Here is a 19,044-nt window from a genome sequence, read left to right as displayed (position 1 = left end):
GTTATAAAACAACCAAAATTTTATCACCAACAACATTTCTTGTCTGAGGATATAAAATGTTTCGGTGTCATACAACAAGTTAAAATTTAGAACAACTCCTCTCTATGCCGTAAAAAAATTGTATGCAAACTCTTTTGGGCTTAGAGTTCAACCTTAACGTAATTACTTTCACTGTTTATGAACCCTCGCCATAACCTGAACAGACCACCCTCATTTCTACAGCACACTGTAGTCTTCAAAACACTTTCACCATCTGTTATTCGTAACTTGTTCCTAGTAACTCCTCTACTTACCTCCTAAGTAGGCAAAACATCAGATCTTCATTTTAAAGATGGGTAAACCGAAGTTACACTCACTCATTTATTCACTTCTAAAACAATGTCAGAAATTGCTCCAAAATTCAAGCACACAGGACTTTTGCAATCTCACCTGACTTTGCATTGTGGCAGTCTGTCCCAGACTCCGATTCGGACGTTGACACATATTTCAATATTTGATGTCCACAGCTTATAGAATAAAACAGATAAATACATATTTATAAATGAGGCAAGCAAATTTTGACCTAAATACAATTAGAAAATCTGCTTAATTTTTAACCAAGATCCTAACTGCAAAACATCATACAAGGCCAATCTATCAATAAACCTAATAGGCAGGCTTTATCCTGGAAGGCATCCTGTGCCCCTGAAGAAAATAATGTATTTTGAAAGTCAACACTGAGGTCTGAAGTAAACACTTATTACTGATAAAAAATGGAAAAATGAAAACAAACACCATATGAACTGGGTACTACAGTATTATATATGAAAATAATTCTCATAATTTACTGGTATCTTGAGATGGATAGAATACCACTATATATCACTTCCGATGGAGATCACTTAATTGGAAAATAATAGCACTAAAATGAGAAAAAATTAAGAATAAAAACTACTCAATAAAGAATGTATAGTCTTAATTCATTAACTACTTATAACAGAAAACTAGTAATACTTTATTAAAATAACATATATTTGGAAATAGAATAATGAACATTTGGGAAACTTACCTGTTACACAAACTGCTATCAGAATTTCTAAGTTGCTGATAAATATCTGGTGAATTGGGTGCACTGCCCAGAGATCTGTGTAAAATAACACTTGGCTTAGTAAGAAAATTGGCAGTGTCAGGAAATTCTATGGGTGATCGATTAGTTAGAGAGCCAGCAGACACTGGTCCATGGCTGGGAGAATTCACAGGACTCAGGCTGGGGAAAGCACCTTAAAAAATTAAAAGAGAGGAAGGAGATCGATAAATAAATATGTAAGCATGTGTAGGCATTTATTGTCTCTGTGTATTTATAAAGAACATTTTCCTTCTTTAAATAAAGCAAAGTATTTACAATTAAATGATAAAGGAGATTTCCAGGTGGAGCTATTGCAAGACATTGTAGGCATTATTTGTCATCATCAGCAAGTGTGAAATAAATACCTTGTGGCAAGATGGCACAGATATTAACAGTGTAACTAAAATAGACACAAATTTTCCTAATTCACACTGATCTTTATCTTTCACATTTTATATTCCCACCAGCTTATTATCCATATGAACAAAGTATTGCTACCAAACTTTATTGAAGAATCAAAGTTCTTAACATCATTAAGCAAGTTGAACAATGACAAAATTATATATTAACACAACAGCAGGTTCCTTTTAAAAATATATCCAAATCTTCGGAGGCCTGGGTGGCTCAGTCGGTTAAGCGTCTGCCTTCAGCTCGGGTCATGACCCCAGGGTCCTGGGATCAAGTCCCACATCGAACAGGGAACCTGCTTCTCCCTCAGCCTGCCACCCCCTGCTTGTGCTCTCTCTCTCTCTCTCTCTGTCTCTCTCTCTGACAAATAAATGCATAAAATCTTAAAATATATATATATATCCAAATCTTTCCAGCTCATTCATTCATTTAACAAATATTTGAGAGCCTTCTTCTATATGGTAGAATATGTGCTGGGTTTCACAATGGAGAAAAAGATACCATCCCTGCAACTCAACAAACCTAGGGACTAGTGGAGAATACACACAAGTGCTCAGTGCTGAAAAAGAAAAAACCAGAGTGCCTCAGAAATACATCTCTAACATCACTGATTCACTCCATAAACCTTCACCGAGTGCCCTGAATGGGTAGAATGGGTATATCTGGAGAAAAGTAGGCAGATTTAAAACTTTATTTGGAACTAAAGATCCAAGCAAAGTGTGAATCAGAGGGGAAAGCAAGTAACAGTTATTGGGGAGCTCTGGTATTTTCGGGCATCGTGGTGGTATCAACACTTACGGATGTGTGTGACGGTTAATTTTGTGTGTCACTTGGCTAGGCTCTCTATGGTGTAGATAAGCACCAGGCTAGCTGTGGCTGTGAAACTATTCCTCAGAGGTGATTAACATTTCAATCAGTAAACTGAGTAAAGCAGATTACCCTCCCTAACGTGTGTGGGCCTCATCCAACTGGGTGAAGGCCTTGAAAGAAGACTGAGGTCCTCCAAAGAGGAGGAAATTTTGCCTCCAACCGCCTTCAGATTCAGGAATATAGTACCAGCTCCTCCTAGAATTTCCAGCTGGACAGCCTGGCCTGCAAATCTCAAACCTGCCAACCCTCACAATCCTGCAAACCAATTGCTTAAAATAAACCATCCCTCCATCTCTCTCTCTCTCTGTAAATACATACACACACATCCTATTAGTTCTCTCGAGAACCTGAATACAATGTGTTCTTTTATTTAATACCATGTGTTATTTTCATCACCTTTGGAGTTAAGTAGTATTTTCATTTTCACATGTGGGGAAACAAAACTACAAAAAAAAAAAAAAAAGTCTAAAAACTTGATTTAGTTAACACTGGGAGATCCATATGCCTTTCTCCAGAGGCGCCACAACTGTTCTATCAGACTGATTTATGTAGAGGTTCCTATAATTTCATACGGTGTTAGAGCTGAATGGGATTCTTTTTTTTTTTTTAAATGTGGTCAGCCAATTTAATGTTTCAGAAGAGGAAACCGAGGACCAGACAAGAAATGTCTTGCCTGTCATAATGATAAATTACTAACCGGAAACTAAGGGTCCAATTTCTAGTCCTCTTTTCTCTAATTATACTAGTGAGTGTCCAAAATCCTGACAGATGGGCTAAGAAGAATAAAGGGTAACATAATCTTAGGGTAGAGATTTGATATAACAGTGAAAAACCTAGTAACCCTTTAAAAAATGCTTTCTACAATATAGATTCACCATTTTAATTTTAAACCTTCTTTAGTGTGAAATATAACACACATACAGAAAAGTTACAATGGGAATGCTCACCACTCAAGAAACCCTGTCTTCTAGCTCCCTGTCTTCTCATTAAAGGAAGTCATTATCTTGATTTCTATGGTATTGTTTTTCTTGCCTTTCTCTGTATTTACACCATGTAAGTACACATTTTTTAACAATTTAGATTAGTTTTGCCCCTTTTTTTTAGCTTTATAAACTTAATTAGACAGTAAATATAAATGCTTCTATGCCTTGCTTACATTTTAAAAAGATCTTTCCAGGCAGTTGGGTGTGATTGCAATTCTCCAATTTTCAAGGCTGTATAAAATTGTACGCATGAAGATAGCACAATTTTATTTCTCTGTTCAAGTACTGAACTGCCAAATCGTCTTCCAAAGTGGCTGAAGCATTTCACTTTCCCATCAATGTGTCAGCGTTCCCACTTCAGAACACTTTTACCACTGTTCTTGTCTGTCTTTAAAATTACAGGCCTCACAGTGGGTATGAAGTCTTAGGTCAGTGTGGTTTTGATTTGCATTTCCCTAATGATTAATGATATTGAACATCTTTTCGTGTGGTATGGGCCACTGGTATATCTTCTCTGGAGAAACTCTATTCAGATCTTCTGCCTGTTTTTTTAATGAGGTCGTTTGTCTTTTTATTATTGAGTTGTACGACATCATTGTATATTCTGGATACCAGGCCACTATCAAATATACAATTTGCAAATATTTTCTCCCATCCTGTGTCTTTTCACTTTCTTTAGGTGTCTGAAGAAATACAAATGTTTTTAATTTTAATGAATTCCAGTTATCAGTTTTTCTCATTCATGAACTATGCTTTTGCTGTCATATTAGAATGCTGTATTCAACACCCAAAGTCACTAAAATTTTGTTTTCTTCTACTAGTTTTAGGCTTTAATTCTTCCAGTTGTGTCAACACCATTTGTTAAAAACACTGTTTCTTCCCCCATTGAATCATCTTGGCACTCCTGCTGAAAATCAGTTGACCATGTAAGGACTTACTTCTAGATTCTCAATTCTACCCCATTGAGATGGAATACCCTTACGCCAGTACCAGTCTTGATTACTATATCTTAGTAGTAAATTTTAAATTTGAAAGTGTGAGTCCCCCAATTTCTTCTTTCTTATTAAAAACTGCCTTAGCTATTCTGGGTCCCTTGAATTTCCATATGAATTTTTTTTTATTTTTTTTAAAGATTTTATTTATTTCAGAAAAAGAGTACACAAGTTGGGGTGGGGGGAGCAGAGGGAGAGGGAGAAGCAGACTTCCTGCTGAGCAGGAAGCCTGCCACAGGGCTCAATCCCAGGACCAGAGATCATAACCTGAGCCAAAGGTAGATGCTTAACCGACGGAGCCCCCCAGGGGACCCTCCATTTGAATGCTATGATCAGCTTGTCAATTTCTGCGAAGAAATCATCTCAGAACTTGATAAAGACGGCATGAAGTCGAGAACAATCTGGAGAGTATTTTCATCTTAACAATATTATATTTTCAGATCCATAAACACAGGGCATTTTTGTATTTATTTAGACCTTTAGTTTCTTTCAACACTGTTTTATGGTTTATAGTGTACAGGTCTTAGGCTATTTTGTTAAATTTATTCCAAGTATTTTACTCTTTTTTAATACTAACTTTACATGGAATTATTTTCTTAATTTCAGTTTGCATTATTCATTGCTAGTATATAGAAATAGAATTGATTTTTGCATTGGGATCCTGCTTCCTGCCATACTGATAAACTTGTTTATTGGTTTGTAATAGATTTTAATGGATTTCTTCAGATTTTATAAGTACATGATGTCATCTGCAAATAGAGTTTTATCTATTCCTTTTATTCCTTCTTACCTGACTGCTATGGCTAGAACCTCCAATTCAATATTGAATAGATGTGGCAATTATTTTCTAAGTATTAAAATTATTTTATAGTTTTATTTTATAATTTCTAGTTCTCCATATTCTCTCTTTGATGGGGACACTGTTGTTGTAACTCTTCTTAAATACTGTAGATATTGATGTCTAGGTGGCTCAGTCAGTTAAGCATCTGCCTTCAGCTCAGGTCATGATCCCGGGGTCCTGGGATCGAGCCCCGCATTGCATTGGGCTCCCTGCTCAGTGGGGAGTCTGCTTGTCCTTCTCCCCCAGCTCCTCCCTCTCACCCCTGGGCTTGTGCTCTCTCAAATAAATAAAATCTTCTAAAAAATGTAGATATGGTTTCCACTAGTACTTTAAACATATTTATAATAGCAGATTTAAAGTCACTGTCTACTAAGTCCAAAATCCAAGCCCCATCAGGGAAATTTTCTGTTAACAAAAATTTGTTTCTTTGTACATGGCAAAAATTTTCTTTCATGTTTCATTTTATTGTTGTTGAAAACTGGACACTTTAGGTAATATATTTTAACAATTCTGGTATCAGATTCCTCCCACATCCAAGGTTTGTTAGTTGTTGTATTGTGTTTGTTTTCTTGCTTCTGGTTGTTGAATGGCTTTCCGGGACTAATTTCGTAGATTCTATTTTCTCTGACATGTGTAGTCACTGTTTTGTTTTGTTTTGTTTTTTTTTAACTGTTACGTTCTTGATTTATTTTTTAAGCTTGACTTCCTGTAAGCCACCCATGGGTCAGAGTCATTTTGTGGTCAATCAATGATGAGTCTGAAGATTTCTTAAAATGTCCTGCTTATATGTCAACTACAGAAGGGTATCTGTTGAAAAAGATACACCTTCAAACTTCAGTTTTCGAAACAGCCTTGGATTTCACATCCTGCTTGCGAGAGGCCCCTGGGTCCGCTCCACGTGAGTGACTGGGGCCTTCTCCTACACACGTGCATAGCCTCAGAGACCCCCAGGAATCTCTCAGACGTTCTCAAGTTCCCTATGGTCATCGAGTAGTATCCAGGATTTCCCTTTAAATTCCCAAGCAGCTCTTGCTGGCCACCACTGAAATCACAGCCTCAGGCCATCACAATGTTGCCTGGCATAGGGTTTGGGGTTTTTGTTTGTTTTTTTAGAGAACTGAGCTCTGGGTCCAAATACCCACAACACCCGGGGAACAGAGATTTCCCCAGGAGCTTCAAGTTGGGACAAAGTGTTTACTGTACTCTCAGTGGCGTTCTAGAAGAGGTCAGATCTCCCTGATGGTAGCAATGCTACCTGCTTTTAACAACAGTGCCACTGAGGGAGAAAGAGGGGATGGGGTAGCCCTCAAATAAAATGTCACAGGACTCACGGTCTTACCCAGGTTCAGCAGTCTCTTTTGTACAGAGGACTCCCAGTTTTTTCTCAGGCTTTTGTTAATTCCCAATGTTCTGAAATGGCTGAATTTCATTTTTTGCCTTTTTGTTGTTTTAGCAGCAGAGCGAGTTTATGGAGATCTTCTCTCTGCTCTTCCTGAAGTCAATCTCCATATAGGATTTTAATACTTCGAAACTCATCGAGACTAGTTTCATAGTCCAGCAAATGGTCTGCTGTCCTCGATCTTGTGTGTATTCTTGGAAAACATATTCATCCTGTGATGGCTAAATGTAGTGTTTTGCAGTCAATTAGGTCAAGTCAGTTAAGTCAGGTTGCTCTAATCTTTCACGTATCTATACTAATATTTTGGTCTACTTATCCTACTAATGAGAATGGGGAGTTAAAATCTCCAAATATGCATATAGATTTGTCTATTTCTTCCTTGAGTTCTGTCGATTTTTAGCTCATGTATATTACAGCTCTGACATCAGACCCCCCTGCATCCTCGGATTTAGAGTGTGCCTCTTGTAAAGAGCATATGCTTGAGTCTTGTGTTGTTAACTGCCTGACAATCTTCGTCTTTTAACGGGAGTATATTTCAGTTTTTTTGTTGAAAACGGTATTTTTAAAATATGCTTAACAACTCTGGCAGATCCCTGCCTCTCTCCCCCCACACCCAAAGTGTATGTTTAATGTGATATAGTGTTCAATCCATTATCTTGCTATTTCTTTTTTAGTTGTTCCTTCTTTCTGTTTTTTATCTTTTCTTGGATGCTTTTGGATTGTTTTTTGTTGTTGTTGTTGTTAAAAAACCATGCCAATATTACCTGCTATATTCATTTTTTATTTATACGGTTTCCTTTCATTCTTTTAATTGTCTCTCTGGATAGTACAATGTGCATCTCTGAAGTATTACTTTCTCCAAATTTGTACCTTTTACTAGTTTAAATTCATTTACCCCTCTTCCACCCTTTATATTCCATTGTTACCATATATTTGACTTCTTCATATATCATGCATGCTCAAAGGAAGTTCCTATTGTGTTTTTTAATCAATATTCACTTATATTCACCCACGTATTTAGGCTTACTAGTGCTTTTCATTCATTCCTGCCATTATATGCTTGAATCTGGATCATCTCCCTCCTACCTAAGCTACCTCCTTTGCTGAAGCTTAATAGTGCAGGCCTACCAGCAATAAATTCTATCAGCTTTTGTCTATATGAAATAACATTTTGCTTTAATTTTTAAAAGATACTTTCATTGGATAAAGAATTCCAGGTTGGCATTTTTCAGGTTTTCAATACTTTAAATATATCATTCTATTGTCTTTGAGTTCATATTTGCTGTTGTAAAGTCAGTATCAATATTACCGTTGTTTCCTGGAAAATAGCCTTTTTTATCTGGTTGCTTTTGAGATTTTTCTTGTTGTGTTATAATTCAGGGGTTTGGCTGAAATCCCAAGCTATAATTTTCCTTATCTTCTTAAGGTTCATGGAGTTTCAGGAATTTGTTAATTCCCCTATTATTTTGGAAAATTATTCTGCCCTGTTGTCTCTCTCCTTCCCTTTTGGGACTTTGTTTATACATACATTAAACCATTAATTGGGCCCAATATGTCTCTTAAATGTTGTTCTGTTACTTGGGCTCATATATGTTAAGGACTGTTATGTCTTTTGTTATGTGATACCCTTCTTTATCTCTGATAACTTTCTTTGCTTAGAAGTCTGCCTAGGCTGAAATTAATATAGCTACACCTGCTTTCTTTTGATTAGGGTTAGAATGGTGTATTTTTCTCCATCCATTTACTTTTAATCTTTACGTGTCTTTATGTTTAAAGTGGGATTCTTGCAGACAACATAGAGTTAGGTCATAGTTTTTGATCCACTCTAACAGGACGTCTTTCATTTATTTGTTTTTTAGAGAGACAGAGAGAGAGCAAAAGTGAGCAGGGGTGAGTGGGGGTTGGGGAGGAGGGAGAGAGAGAATCTTGGGCAGGCTCCACGCCCAGCACAGGGCCCAATGCAGGGCTAGATCTTCCGACCCCGAGATCATAACTTGAGCCGAACTCAAGAGTTGGACGCTCAAGCAACGGAGCCACCTGGGCGCCCCACAATATGTGTCTTTTAATTGGTGCATTTAGACCACTGATTACTGACACAGCTGGATTAATAATACTTATCATACCTATTACTGTTTTCTATTTTTTGCCCTTGCTCTTTGTTCCTATTTTTGTCTTCTACTCTTCTTCTGCCTTTGTGATTTTAATTGAGCATTTCATGATTCCACTTTCTCTCTTTTCTTAGACTATTACACTTCTTTTCAACTTTTTTTAGTGGTTGCCCTAGAGTTTGCAATATACATTCACAACTAACCCAAGTTCTCTTTCAAGTAGCACTACACCACTTGACAGATACTTTATGAGTACCCGAAAATAACAAAATAACCCTAATTCCTCTGGCCTTGCATCACTGCTATCATTCACTTCATTCATGTATAAGCATGTGCACATACATACATACAATATATATATAAGCACATATAATTGAATACATTGTTGCTATCATTATTCTAAACTATTATCTGTTGGATCATATAAAAAAGAAAAGTTTATTTTACCTTCACTTATTTCTTCTTCAATGCTCTTCCCTTCTTTATGGAGATCTGAGTTTCTAATCTATATTACTTTTCTTCTCTTTCTAGAATTTCTTTGAATATTTGTCTGTCACATCTTCTGGCAACAAGTTCCCTCAATTTTTGTTTGTCTGAGAAAGCCTTTTTTCTCCTTCACTTTTGAAGGAGAATTTCAAAGGGTACAGAATTCTAGGTTGGTGTTGTTTTTTCCCCCTCTCAATACTTGAAATGTTTCACTCCACTTGAACGGTTTATGAAGATATGTTCGATGTAATTATTAATTTTGTTTCTCTACAGGTAAGGTGTCTTTCCCCCTCTGCCTTCTTTAAGGATTTTTTATCTTTGATTTTTTATAATTTGAAAACGACAGGTCTAGGTATTGTTCTTTTGATATTTATCCTGTCTGGTGTTCTGCGAGCTTCCTGGATCTATGGTTTGGTGTCTGATAATAATCTGAGAAAATTCTCAGTCATTGCTGTCTCAAATATTTCTTCTGTTCCTTCTTGCTTTCTTTTTCTGGTATTCCTTTTGTCGTTGCCCACAGTCCTTGGATAGTCTGTTCTATTTTTTCAGTCTTTGTTTTTCAGTTTTGAAGATTTCTGTTGACATAGCCTCAAGCTCAGAGGTTCTTTCTTCAGCTGTGTCCAGCCTACTCATGAGCCCATTAAAAGCATTCTTAATTTCTGTTACAGGGGTTTTGATTGTGAGCATTCGTTTTTGTTTTATTATGTTAGGATTTGTACCTCTCTGCTTACACTGCCCATCCATTCTTGCGTATTATCTGCTTAATCCATTAGAGCCCTCAGCATGTTAATCATAGTTGTCTTAAGTTCCCCATCTGACAATTCCAACAACCCTATCTGATTCTGGTAGTTTGTTCTGTCTATCCAAATTGTGTTTACTTTTTGGTACACCCTGCAATTTTTTCTTGATAGCCAGACATGATGTACCAAGTAAAAGAAAATGCTGTAAATAGGCCTTTATTAATGGTGCTGAGGTGTAAAGGGAGAAGTGCTCTATAGTCCTGCGATTAGGTCTCGGGCTTTCAGTAAGCCTGTGCCGCTGGACTAAGAATTTCACAAGTGTTTCTCAGGTTGTTTTTCGGTGTGTTTGTTTTTATGTTTCATTTTGGTTTTTGGTTTTGCCTCTCCCTTTGGTGGAAGAATGACCAGAGCTGACTGAAGTTGAGTATTTCCCTTCCCCCAGGTTAGTTAGACTCTGATAAATCCTCAGCCAAATAGGCTCTGGTTAACTAGTTTCTCCTGAGGGCCGCCTGGTTAAGAAGAGGAAAGTGCTCTGATGTATTTAAACATGGTTCCTTTCCCTTCCCCTTGACAGAAGCATTTTCTCTGCTATTTCTGAGAGAATCTGGTTAAGCTCCTGGAGGTGAATCTCACAAAACTGTGGGGGGCTCCTTCCGACTGGGTCTCCCTGGAGTTTTTAATTCTCAGAGTTATCCTCCAGCAACGTGCCAGATACAGTTCAGGCTTCCCTACCCCAGCACTGGTTCCAGACAGTGGTTCTGAGTTTCCCCTTGTGAGTCTCTGCTCCAGTAAGTCATTACTTCCTGTATTTGCCTGTCTCTCCAACCGTGGAGGGACCAGCTGCCCTGTGTCCTCATCTCTCTCACAAATTCTAGAGAGTTGATTTTTTAGTCTGTTCAGCTTTTTACTTGTTAGGACAGAATGACAGCTTCAAAGCTCCTTAACACGCAGAACCAGAAGTCATAAGTATTCTGTTATCTATATATTTTTTCCCTCTCTGTGTTTCGGTTTGAATATTTTCTATTTTTCTGTCTTCAGGGTCACTACCCTTATTTTCTGCCGCGTCCAATCTGTTCTTAAACCATCCTATGAGCTTTTCGTTTATTCGACCACATTTCTCCGTTCTAGACTGTCCACTGTTTCTTTTCTGTGTGTTCCAGGTCGATGTTAAAATTATCCACCCATTTTTTGTCCATCTTTCTTTCCTTCTATCTCTTCTAAAACATCGTGATTTTAAAGACTTTGTTAAATCCAACATCAGTATCACATGTAGATCTCCTTCTACTGTCAGCTTTTCTTACCGATAACATGTTCCTGCCTCTTTACATGTTTTTTTATTGCATGCCAAAAATTGTATATAAAAGAAATTTGTAATTGTGTATTCCATTGCCCCTAATACCAGACACAATGTACTTTAAAAGTAGGTATCAATGCTGTTCTGTTATTGCTATTTGTATCTCTATCATCCACCTAAAATATTTTGAAGTGTTCTATAATCTCTTGAGTTAAAGAAAATTCCTTAATTAGTGAGGGTGGTGAAATGGGTGAAGGGGATCAAAAAAAAAAAAAAACAAACTTGTAGTTACAGAATAAATAAATCAGGGGGCTGTAATGTACAGCATGATGACTACAATTAATACTACTGGATTGTATATTTGAAAAGTGCTAATAGAATAGATGTTAAAAGTTATCACAGGAAAAAAATCTGTGACTATGTATGGGGACAGATGTTAACTAGACTCACTGTAGTGATCATTTGGCAATATACACAAATATCATTGTTGTACACCTGAAACTAATATACTGTTACATGTCATTTATACCTTAAATAAATAATGGGGAAAATTCTATCAGGATGACTTACTGGATTCAGTCAGGTTTTTTCCACTCTCATATTCAGTTGTTTGTGGGTTTTTTTTTTTTTTCTCTATAATTGCCATACTGCAAAAGAATACCCTTTCCATAGAATTTTTCCTTGTTCTGGATATGTGAATCTGGATCTGCAAGTATTCATATCAGCTAAGTAGTTCTATATTCTATCCCTGAATCCCTAGCGCCTAACAAAGTGCCTGGTACATAGTGAATATTCAAAAGGTGTTTATGAATGAATGAGCAAATGGTCAACTAATAGCCAATCCAAATTGCTTAGTCATGTTAATTTATGACACATAAAATGGTATTCCAAATTAGCTTTAAATGTATAATGAAAAAACTGTGCACTACCATACACTTTGAGACCTCCCACATTTAAATCATAAAGAATAATTTCTTACCAGCTCTTCTTAGACCTATATGGTGAGTTAGGGATACAGAAGATGACCTTTGCTTCGGGATTGTCAGTAGATTTGAACTAAAAGGCCCATTTAGATAGGATCCTTGACTAAAAGGGAAAGATAACAGATTAAGAATTTTAAAGCCACGGGAAATTTCCTCTTTTTCATTTATGGTCTTCAGTTCAACTAGGAAACATCTGCTTATACATTCAGAGTTTAGACATCTATCTCGTGCTTAAAGCCTAAAGCAGGAGCCAGCAAATGCTTTCTGTAAAGGACCAAGTAGTAAATACTTTTGGCTTTGCAACTACTCGCCCCTGCCATTGTAATATAAAAGTAGCCACAAATAATAATAAACAAATAAGTAGGATTGTGTTTCAATATAATTTTACTTGCAAAAAAACAGTTATGGACCACATTAGGCCCACAGGCTGTAGTTTGCTGAACCCTGGTATAAGGCAGGTTATCAATATCATCTGGAGAACTTTTTAGAACACAGATTGCTAGTTCTAACCCCAGGATTTCTGATTCAGTAGGTCTGGGGCAGGGCCAGTAATCTGCATTTCTAATAAGTTCTTAGGTGATGCTGACATTGCTGGGTCTGGGGACCTCACTGAGAATCACTGGCCTAATACAGTTTTCACTATTTCCTGCTCCCTCTCTTCACAGCTATTGATTACCCATTAACTCAGTCATTTCCTAAAACTGAAATATTTATTATAGGTTTTAGAGCGCTTATGAAGAAATTAAACATAGGTAGGTAATCACATAGTGCAGCAATGCGATACATCAAATGCTATTTAAGATTATATATTTGAAAGCTTTCCAGCGCCAAGCATGTAGCAAGTACACCATACATTTTACCTTTTCTTCGATATTCACTCATCTGTTTTCTTCTGTCAGCTCCTCACGTGGGCACTTTGCCACAGGCTCAAGGACAAATCTAGATTCTCTACTTTTCACTCAGTATTTTTTAGTGTGGGCTAAGTTCTCAATAAGCCCTCTCCAACTGCTTTATCTTTTCTGTACTTCCAAACCCTGCCATTCAAGGAAGGCCTATTTTGTTCGTGTTTCTATTACACTTATCCACAGTGTACTATGATTTCACGGCTTACAGATTCTTTTCCCTCATTATTTTGTGATTTTCTTTAGGGGCTCTAACACATCTCTCTACGTTCTCGGTGGAGACAGCACAGCGCTTTACACAGGTGTTCAACAGATACTGTGGAATAAGTCAATGATCTTCTTTTCAGGTTCCTAGTCTCAATTTCCTAGAAAACAGATCATTTTTGCTCCCCGATTTTGGGCGAATGGACTCTTTTTCTTTCACTAACTCTTGCTTTGAGGCTCTCCTTGGACCTTTTTCTAGAAATCTAGTTTGTTCTATTATCCTCATGGGAGAAAAAATATTCTGTATTACAAAAAGAGAAGGCATGTAAAACCAGTTAGCAACCATTAAAACTTCCTTATTGACATTAACAAAAACTATAACAACAGCACTATTTTGAGTCTATTATGAACCATTCCTTGTTTTCGGTAGTTTACACACTTTTATCTCTTTTAATCTTCTATGTAACAGATAAGGAAATCGAGCTTCAAGAAGCTAAGTAATGTCCCCCCATTCACACAGTTGAAGTTCACAGTGGCAGAGCTAAAATTCGACCTCTAATTTTTTTGACTCTAAAACGAGTCAAAAGCATTTAGTTTCTACCTATTTTCAAAGATCTTGCCTGTACCTTCCATAGCACAGCTCTGATTCTAACTTTGTGTGTTTGTAAAATTAGAGGTTTAGAGATAAGGACTTGAGTGTGTGTGTGTGTGTGTGTGTGTCTGTCTGTCTGTCTGTCTCAGGGGTAGAATTTATTGATTCATCAGTCTTATATAACACTCAGGGCTCATTACATCACGTGCCCTCCTTAATGCCCGTCACCCAGTTACCCCATCCCCCCACCCACCATCCCTCCTAGAGGTAAGAACTTTTAACATCTAACTTTCAGAGTCTATCATATTTTATTCTCAAGCCAGTAGTAATGATAATTTGATGATGTCACAAAAAGAGGCAATACCACCCGATAAACTGTCCCTGCTCATGCTCAATCATCCTTTGTATCTGAGTACTCCTTGCTCACATGTGAAGTGGGGGAGACTAGGAAAGCACAGTAAGAATACCACTCAGGGCTATATTCAAACAGAAAAATCTGTGTACTCTACCAAAGTTTACTCCCTGATTAATATTCAAAACAAAGACGACTTTCTCTTTTTCCAAACAGACCCACTGCACTGTTCCACAGTTTCCTGCCTTGATCCAGGGTCTTCTAATAATTGAAGTACACTATACATTCAGTTAGCTGTTTAGAATTGAGAGGTACAGGTCAAATTATAGGTTTTCAGCTGAGTTCTAGAATCCTCTCATTAATTTCTGGCCTACAACCAGATAAATGTACACTCTAATGAGATTATATAAAACAGTACTGAAGAAAGCAGAGGACAAGAAGGATAGGAGTCTCAAGGTTTATTAATAGTTGGCTGGAGGATGATTGAAGTCAGATTTGACTTATAAGAGATTGTCAAAAGTTATGGGCACAGAGTTAAGCCATATGTTAAGAGCTGATTTTTAGATAACCATTGCAAATTACCTTGATAAGGTCTGTATCATCTTGTGTGGGTGTGTGAGAAGCGTATAACCTTAGATTCACAGAGCTATTCTCTTGAGAAACTGAGTGAGAGGACCCCATTGGCCCTCCTGAACCTCTGCAGTTCAAATAGGGTCCAGGCATTGGTATAAATCTCTAAGAAATTATGAGACACAGAACTGAGAAGCTGGTTCCCTAGTACCTTATTTAGGGAACATAGTTCCTAACAAACTATTAGACTGAGTTACAGAGCAGTTATGGAGATGAAGGATGAACTGGGGAATAGGTTAAAGGCAAGTCTTTTTAGTTAGTGTAGGAGTAACCAGAGTTGATAGCCCATGGAGTTTTGGAAAACAACATGCCTATTTTTCCCCCAGGGAAAGCCTGTTCAAAGGAAATGAGCTGTGAGCTCTAAATATGTGTTCTGTTTGTCCACAAGGAGGGAGGGGGCCCAGCAGTCCAAGGGTACAAGTGTAGCCATTTTTTAACCATAGCTACGAACCCTGGAACTCAGAGATGGGCAATCCAATTGTCAGCTAACCCAAAAAGCATTCTCCCACATTTCCTGGAACTTCCTGACCAGAGGACCGTCATCTGAAACTTCAGTGGAAGGCGGCACCACCGTCATAATCCAATATGGACACCGCACTTCTGCAGGGCATTCGTGAAGCAGCTGTTTGTCTTCCAAGATCCATTTTAACGCAATCCAACTTGTCACAGTGATCAAGGAGGCCTCAGAAGAACGGTGATGACTAACACACGGTAGAAAGTGAAAGTGCCATAAAAGGGGCAAAGAAAAGGTGTTAGGAGATTAAGAGGTGAAACAGTTTGAAACCAAGGGAGGAGGATATCAGGGTGTTATTCTTCAAGTGAGGAGACCTGTTCCGGGGGGGCACAGAAGCGGACAGACAGAGGGAATAGCAAATAGTTACACTTGACTGGAGTTTCAGATAAGCAGAGAAAAACGGGTGTGTTTCGGTGTTGTAATGGCCCTCTTAATTAAAATTTCCAGTTCTATAAGAGATGAACAGTGATAGACTCTTCAGGGTAGGTAATGCAGTGGCTGTTCAAATACGGTAACTCTTACTCCTTGTGGTTTTCTTCCTTTAGATCCCTTTTATCGTAGCTGTCATGAGGTTTATAATACTGCACTTCTTTCTCCAGGCAAAGCATGAAGAAAAGCAAAATTGAATCCTACATTACTCTTTACTCAAACAAGGTGGGCTGGAAGCTATAATTCAGCTTAATTTTCAAGTAGGTTAAACTAAACACGAAACTATCAGAGAAAGTTCAAGGAAGACTTTAACTCAAGTCACATGCCTGCTGTTTTCACCTAGAGAGCTTTCCATGTTATTTTTCGGTTCTCATTCTTTGCAAGACAGCTCATGTCTTTTAGTTTGTTTAATTATTCCAACTAATAATTGGTGCAGCTTTGTCATGAGGGAATGACTGGGTTTCAAATCCCAGGCTAGGTATTTGGGCACTATTCTATAGGCATTGGTAAAGGGTCCAAAACTTAATGACCAGAAAAACTACCATCAAGGTTTTAAGGAAGATTTGTGGTGGAAGGGTAGGAGATGGATCCAGACAGTGAAGGATATTAGAAATGGAAAGGCCAATTAAGAGGATAATAGCCCAGGTAAAGAGTAAAGAAATCATGAAACAGTGTAAGCAAAGTGGTAAAGGAGAAGAGGGAGCAGAGAGAAAACAAGATGCAGACACAGACCTGACAACTGGTATCTACAGGATAAGGTAACAGGACGCAGAGATAACACCACGTTTTCTAGCTAAATCCGTTTTTTTAAGCAACCACGAAACTAGAGGGTAGCAGCATTGTGTCAGAAAAAAAAAAGGGCAGAAAAATACTAACATGAAAAAGCATCTGGACGGATGAGAAATTTGGTTTCACAGAACTTCAGGGAATGAGAGGTTCAACACTGGAACCATGCTGAAAGCACAGTCAGGGTCATTTAAAATCACAGTCAGAGTAGCTATAGTCAGAATCCAAGGCTGCCTTCAAACCCAGACTCAAAAATGTAGGACATGTGATCTCAGTTTTGGGGTACTCTAATAAAGTCAAGAAGAACGCCTCATGATTCCAGATACAAAAGTCTCTTCGGTTAAAGCTACTAAAGCCTAAAGGTTCCTGAACAAAACATTACCATACACGAAAGATCTATGGCCATGCCATCTAATATGGTTGCCATACAGGTCTCCATGACAGTCATACACAGCTCTTTGTATTTTAGTTAATTAAATCAAATTTGAAATTGGTCCCTTAAACATACCAGACACATTTCAAGCGATCAACAGCCACACGTAGCTAGGGACTACCATACTGGACAGTGCAGATAGAAAATATTCTCATCGTCACAAAAACTTCCCTTGGACGGCACTGATCTAGAGACTTGAATTTCAAAAGGAATAGATTGTAAATGCTTCATACACTCCTTACCCTACGTTCAAAGTACACTTAGAAATTTATTACTAAGACGCTACAGCGTCCGCACACTAGCAAAGTTACTTCTAGCCTTACCTCTTTTAAGTAGATGCTGCATAATCCCATGAATTACTTTATTCTCCAAATTTCCAAATCTTTCTGAGGCATATGGCTTTGTTTTAACGAGAGCTAAGTAATTATATTGAACCTGCGAACACTTACTTTTACATGAACATTTCTCAGAGTGAATTTTCTTTGGACCATGGTTCTATTTTAACATCAATCATCTTAAGTCAGCAGGATAAAACTGACCTTAACTCACTGTATCAAGTGTTTCTTTAATTGCAAATGTACTGCTTTTACATCAGTGTGATTCTGAAAGTTTAAGAAGCAATCATTTTCATCATTCTTTTTTAAGCCAAACAGTATTCTCATGATGATGTTTCCCATGGTTAAGAAATATGTCATATTTTCAGTTCCTGTCATTGCTGACTTCCCCATATCCTGCCTCCATTAAAAAACAAAAAACAAAACAAAAAAACCAAGACTGTCATGTTTAGGCTCTGGGCAAGCTTTGCATTCTCCTGGGCTATACTTTTTATATATCAATCCCTTCCTGTTTTACATATTATTTCACTCAATTTTTCTTTTATAAAAAAGGAGCTCATCTACTTGAATATAACAAATTCAAATTTAAAAATCACACAAAAATCTGGAACATTATAATTATTTGATATTTCCTACACAAACATTAATACCACTTTTAACAGACAAATCCGTTTGATCCAATCCTGCCATCTGCTGTTTCAAACGTGTAACTACACAGGTCGAGCTGAACGAAGTACAACTCCCGTCCAGTAACAACAGTGGCTTAACAGGAAGTTTACACTAATTCCAACCCTGTTAACATAGTCAGATGAGTGACCAAAGAGAAGTTCATAACTCATCCAGGAGATCACTATGTTTCCTGGCTATTAAAAAACAAAGTACTGAATCCTTTGGTATGAGGGCAAATGGGTATACTTAGATGGAGAAAAGTTCAGCCCCTGCATTTTCCCAGCTTCGTTTAGCTGGAGTTACTGATGCCTTTCATGTGTCCTATTAGCACTGGTCAGTTCCAAGTCAGCCCTCGGGTGAGTACAGAACGGATCAGTAGTCTTGCCCTCCAGCCAGACCAGGGTTTGGAAGAGTTTTGCTACCTTGTATCTAACATCTGAAACGAGCCCTGGGAATGAGCTCCTCCTCTAACGAGTAACAAGGTAAGTCTGTTGACCCCTCTCTGGACACTGTGCACTGGATGCGTGTGACTGCTCCCATAACGGCCACTGAGATTCACTCTAAAGCTTTCTCACTGCCTGCCCTAAACTGACCCTAGCTTCCCTAAACGGCCTCCCCGATTTCTTCTTAAGGCCCCACCATGCCTTATGCCCAACGTACTTCACTTTTTGGAGGAGACACCTGAGCTTCCTTTTGAGAATCTTTCTCTTTATGCCTTATTACTACTCATGCTGTCCTATGTCTAAAATATTTCGACTGCTCCTTTCTGCTTTTAGTTATTTCGAAGTCATTCAACAGAGACAAAATGGATGTATTTGACTCAAGTTTCTTCAAAAGCCTGGGGATTTTACCTTGAAATGCCAAACTCTTGGTGTGGCCTCTTGCCATTACTGCGTTCCCACCTTGAAGAAGCCTGTTCAACGGGAGGCAGACCTGAGGTGGCGGAACTCCTCCTCAGCTGCGGGGTTGGTAAACTGTTCCTGCTGTTT

The 19,044-nt window shown here is 37.9% G+C and overlaps 1 protein-coding gene across 1 annotated transcript in view; it reads right to left on the bottom strand.

Annotated features, from left to right (window-relative positions):
• PDE3B (phosphodiesterase 3B) overlaps positions 1–19,044 on the bottom strand; it is a 168,614-nt gene that overhangs the window by 33,334 nt on the left and 116,236 nt on the right. Inside the window, exons 5-8 of the mRNA XM_040638847.1 lie at positions 18,907–19,038; positions 12,206–12,312; positions 1,049–1,259; positions 430–506 (exon numbers count right to left, since the gene is read on the bottom strand). Coding sequence (XP_040494781.1) covers positions 430–506; positions 1,049–1,259; positions 12,206–12,312; positions 18,907–19,038 — 527 coding nt within the window. The remainder of the gene's footprint in view (positions 1–429; positions 507–1,048; positions 1,260–12,205; positions 12,313–18,906; positions 19,039–19,044) is intronic.

The sequence above is a fragment of the Ursus maritimus genome, unplaced genomic scaffold, assembly GCF_017311325.1.
Source record: "Ursus maritimus isolate PB19 unplaced genomic scaffold, ASM1731132v1 scaffold_23, whole genome shotgun sequence".
In the NCBI taxonomy this organism is placed as follows: Eukaryota; Metazoa; Chordata; class Mammalia; order Carnivora; family Ursidae; genus Ursus; species Ursus maritimus.
Note: the sequence above shows the minus strand (reverse complement) of the source record. Positions and strands in the feature narration are given on the sequence as shown.